Source organism: Callospermophilus lateralis, chromosome 2 (assembly GCF_048772815.1).
Source record: "Callospermophilus lateralis isolate mCalLat2 chromosome 2, mCalLat2.hap1, whole genome shotgun sequence".
NCBI classification, from domain to species: domain Eukaryota; kingdom Metazoa; phylum Chordata; class Mammalia; order Rodentia; family Sciuridae; genus Callospermophilus; species Callospermophilus lateralis.
In genome coordinates this window covers 47,641,595-47,646,469 of record NC_135306.1, presented here as the reverse complement: position 1 = coordinate 47,646,469, position 4,875 = coordinate 47,641,595, and the positions used below count along the sequence as shown (strand labels likewise).

Sequence of the window (4,875 nt, the reverse complement as noted above, 5' to 3'; positions counted from 1 at the left end):
CACCGTTTTAATCCGTCCACATCCAGAACCTAGCAGCAACCGCACTTTGTGGAATAATAGAAAGAGCCAGCACCTTTACATCATCCTGATCCAGGGATTTTAACATATGGGGCAGATCTGCCATTGCTGCCAGGTCCTCTTTTCTCCCTCCGTCTCTGGTGGAGCTGGGCGTGAATACCCAGAGCTTCCGTTTGCACATGCCTTGCTGTGCAAAAATACATCGTCGTTCCCAGCTCACACCCACCTCAAACCTCCTCCTTTGGTCTTCAGTCTTCTGGTTTGGCGTCTCTCCTCTAGGGTCTACCACCCGTAGCTGGTGTTCAAAGGAATCTCTTCCGAGGTCTGTGGGGCAAAAGTACCCACTGTCCTGCGCCCAAACGCCAACCCCTGTCACCTCCAGCTCCGACCCCAGAGTCAAACATTGGAAGGTTCCTAGGAACCCGGGGTCCTTCAAGATTTTCACATTCACTTTACATCAGAAAATCCTGAAGCGTAAAGGACACCAGGTACTTCACATAATCTTAAATCTCCGTGATCCATTTGCCCCACCCCTCTGCTTTTGACTTCACGGGGTGAGTGTCGAGGGTAGGATTCGGATTTTAAAAAAAAAAAGTATATGAATTTATTCCGGGTTGGCTCCTCCTTCTTCTGGGAAGTGGAGTTTCTGAGAAAGGCTTGCAGGCTTTGTGCCGCTCCACGTACTCAGCCTGCATTAAATTAGGTGGGGGTAGGGTATTTGGGGGTAAAAAAAGTCGTTGTGTGCGGCTGGGGGAACTTGCAATCAGTCCCCAGCAGCCGCGCGCAGGTACTCTGCGACCTCGCGGTGGCCCAGTTCCTCAGCCAGGTCCACCGGAAGGCGGCCCCAGGCGTCCCGCACATCCAGCCGCGCCCCTGCCCGGTGCAGCGCCACCAGCGTGTCCAAGAAGCCCTCCCGGGCCGCGTCGTGCACTGGTCGGGTGAGGGTAGCAGGGTCAGCGCAGTTGGGTTCTGCGCCGTGGAGTAAGAGCAGCTCCGCCATGTGGGCGCTGCCCATCATCATGACCTACGGTAAAGAGCAAAGTGGTCAGGGCGCGAGAGCAAGCAGAGATACCGGCTGGGGTGGGGCAGGTAGAGCCATTTTAAAGAAGAATGTACCATTTGTGAAGTATCCAACCAAATGCAGAAGTGCGTACAAGTCTCAGGCGTCCGGTTTCTCTCCATTTGCTGATGTAATCCATAACCCCACCCACCCAAGTTATACTCAGCTCAAATTCCATTTTATTCTTCAAATGTGCTGAGACAAGAAAGAGCTAATGGTAAAGTGATTATTTATCACTGTGGGGAAAAAAAAAACTCTTGATCGTCATTGGGACAGGGGAATTTATTTGGTTAAATAATTTATGGGTGGAGTTGTTTAAAAGACTTTTAAAGTATTAAATTGCTTCAGTTGTTGCTCCCCCATCTGTCATCAATCCAGGTCTAAAAATATTTAGTAGATTATCAACTGGTAGTTTTTAGAAGTTGAAGTAGTTTTAGGGGGAAAAATAAGAAACAACTAAGTTTTTACATTGTTTCTCTTAGCAAATTCCCGTGAAAGGCTTTTTTTATTTTTTCATTGTTATATATGCCCGTACTCAGACTGATTGTAGTCTGATAATTTGTGCCCAAATTGGAGATTAGAAGGGAAGAAGTAAATCAAGCCATACCTTGCATCTTATAAGATAAAAACAAATGATTTGCTTTAATTTTCACCATATTTAATATTTTAAGTTAACATTATTTCCATGAGCTAAAATTTAGAGTGTAATATATTTAATGTAGCAACATTAAAACTTCATTTATATTTATAATGTTAAGTAGTATATATTCTGCTGTATTAAAAAATACTTTGAATGTTAGCAGTAAAAGTAGAACTTGCATAGCTTAGAAACAATGATGTTTTTATTTTGGAGGAGTAATCCTAGTAGCCATTATGTACATGTACATTATGCAAGCATTTGCTTTTTATATTCTAAGATAACAAAAAAATGATTTTTGGTAACTGAATGTCCAAAATACAGTTATTTGTTCTTGTAGGTCTAATGTGTTTTGAAATGTACCTTGTAATAAAAAGGCATTGTATTTCTAATATTTGTGTTTTACAGATATTAGAAATATTCATTTACTCTTTTTAAAACTATGATAACTAAGTTATTTCTACAAATGATGTAAAGGCTATTTTGATGCAGAGAAGAAGGGGGGGGGGAGTCGTTTTTAGTATCCCAGAAAACAGCAATTTAATATAAATAAGAAAACTTGCTTTAAAATTATTAATAAAAGTTTAAGTCATTAAGAACCATTTTAAAGTATTTTTGCTGCTTTAAAATATCTCTCATTTGTTATACCACTTTTCTAATAATTTAAAAGCAATGAACATTTTCTTAAAAACCACAGTATTAACAAGATCTCTTAATATTAGCTTAGTGCTAAAGTGTGATGGTGAGATGAATACCAAACATGACCACAATAGTTAACAATGAAGTATGAAAGCATTATCTTAGATTTTTAAAAAAATCAATACTAATTAAATCAGGGTTAGTAAACTTTGAATAACTGTACCTTAACAATGAAAAGCCAATCATCTATGAAAACCCCTTGCTATTCTAAAAGGACCTAATAGCTGCTATAGAAATGCTTTTGTAACCCAAGCTTTGAGTATGACAAATAATAATAATAAAACTAAAGAAGTACATTTTTTTTTCCCTACCATGCATCACTCAAGAGACACTGCTAATGTAAAATAAAAGGAATTAAATACGGTGGTTGGGAATTCTGTCTCACTCCTCTAAATTCAACTCCTCTCTATGAGGGAAAAATATAAAAGATTTTATACAGTGGCTTAAAGTTCACAGTGAATTCTTTCATGCACTATGATTTTGTTAATTCCTTAAATTCAATCCAGATTGTGTAACCTGGAATTTACTTATCTTTATTCTGGAAAGTAGACAAACAAAACAGTCTTCCCTAATTGGCCTTTCCTTTCCCCGTTTCCTCCCAGTTGAATTTCTTCATTGCATCTCTGATCATGAGATGCAGAGCAAATATTGATATTTTCCACTATAAAAAAGAAAAGCGAGGATTATAGATGCAGCTCAGTCATAGTGTACTCGCCTAGCATTCACCAGGCCTGGAAATTGATTCCCCAGCACCGCAAAGGAGAAAAAGAAAACCAAACTGAAGTAGTGGTTTGTTCAAACTCTACTTTTTTTTTTTCCTTTAGGATTTTTCCCCCCCTGGGTAAAATCCTGCCTTGCACCTGCTTCAGCAAGAGAGCCAGAAACAGCTGCCCAGGTCTGTGTCGGTGGAGATCTGTCTGGGTCGCGGCCCAGACTCGCGGAAGGCTCGCCGCGCGCTCGCGCGCCCCCTGCCGGCGGGGCCCCGGGGCCCCAGCTACCTGGATCGGGCGCCTCCCGAAGCGGTTGACTCCATTGGGATCTGCACCGGCTTCCAGGAGCTGCCGCACCTTCTCCAATTGTCCCCGTGCCGCGGCGTTGGCCAGGCCCGCATCGCTGCTGCTACCATCGAGCATGCCCTTGTCCTCCTCTCGCATTCCTCAGCCTCCAGACACCGAGCGGTTCGGATAATCCACCGCTGGCCGTGAGTTTAGCGACCCTCCACGGCGTTCCACACCACTGCGGCGCACTCCACCCTCCTCAGGAGAGCAAGGCTTAGCTTCAGCCCCCTGTCGCTGTCCTGCAGTTTGCGGCCGGTGCAATGGTCGAGTGGCTGGTGGTTAGATCTGAATTTTTTCTGGAGCCGGAGAACCAGCCGACGCTCGTGGCTTGCTCCTGGGAAAAAGCGTCTGGCGCGACCGCAGCCTGACTCTGGCAGTGTGGGGAGCCAGCTGCGACTGAATTCCGTTTCCAGCTGGGCGGCGGGGCCCGGCTCTCCCCGCCCCCCTAGGCTCCGCCTCCAGTCGGGCAGGCCAGCGCGGGCGCGTCCCTGGGGTTGGGGGAGGCGTCCAGAAGCTGGCCGATGGCGTCATAGGCGATGGGGGCGGTGGTTTAGGGCTGGTGGGGGGTGGCGGAGGGAGGCGGGCAGCGGGCGCAGAAGATCCTACGATTGCTGAGCCCGAGATCCTGTGAAGGCAACTCCTGGAACCCTCGCCGCTCTGCTGGCTCGGTGTCCGGTAAAGTGAAGGCTACGTGTTTGGAAATATTGACCCACAGCGCTCAGCTCCTAATCCCCAGCAGGCGGAGCAGTGAACTTCCATTCCTTTAGTCATAGGCCAACCGGTCTGGAGACCTTAGTGGCTGCATTGCAATGGAGTGGCTGAGAGAAAACCTTTGAAAATAACTCCTACTTTCTTAAGATGCCTGAAGGTGACAGCTCTGCACCTGTCATGGAGGGTGAATTCATCCCCAGGCAGTACTTGAACTTCACGAGTTTCACATCGTGCAGTAACCTTAGCAATTTTCTTCTGGGTGTGTCTTTTTGAATTAGTCATCCAGAAAAATAGTGAAAAATTCTGAGAATCCTGTTCTGCGCGTGCTTTTAATTTTTTTAATCTTTGAATTGTTAATATGGTTCTGAAATTAAAAAAAAAATTTTTTAGAAAAAAGATCAAGACTAGAAACCTGGCATAGGTAACACATATATACAGATGCATTTTAAGAATCCGAAACTCCTGCTGATGCTTGCCCGAAGTTCCAGCTACTCAGGAGGCTGGGACAGGAGGATCACTTGAGTCCCAGAGTGCCAGGTGCGCCTGAACAACGTAGAATGACCCCATCTCGAACAACGTAGAATGACCCCATCTCAAACAACAACGAAACACTTAAGATCTGTTTCATGATATTTGTGAGATATATCTTTGCCCTCAAACCTATTTAAACCCACCTCAGCGTGTGTTTGATT

General features: G+C 44.9%; 1 protein-coding gene across 1 annotated transcript; it reads right to left on the bottom strand.

Moving 5' to 3' along the window:
* Positions 1–781: 781 nt before the first annotated feature.
* Positions 782–3,849, bottom strand: LOC143390896 (cyclin-dependent kinase 4 inhibitor B). The gene is made up of 2 exons (XM_076843381.2): positions 3,413–3,849; positions 782–1,042 (listed from the first exon to the last, which is right to left on the bottom strand). Exons 1-2 carry the CDS (start codon positions 3,566–3,568, stop codon positions 782–784), a joined length of 417 nt encoding a protein of 138 aa, XP_076699496.1. The 5' UTR covers positions 3,569–3,849.
* Between the last annotated feature and the right edge of the window lie 1,026 nt (positions 3,850–4,875).

Excerpts from the sequence above, each read along its gene's own strand:
- LOC143390896 (XM_076843381.2), bottom strand. The coding sequence starts at position 3,568 with ATGCGAGAGGAGGACAAGGGCATGCTCGATGGTAGCAGCAGCGATGCG. Across the intron at positions 1,043-3,412 it reads TCGGGAGGCGCCCGATCCAG|GTCATGATGATGGGCAGCGC; the intron begins GTAGCTGGGGCC and ends TCTTTACCGTAG.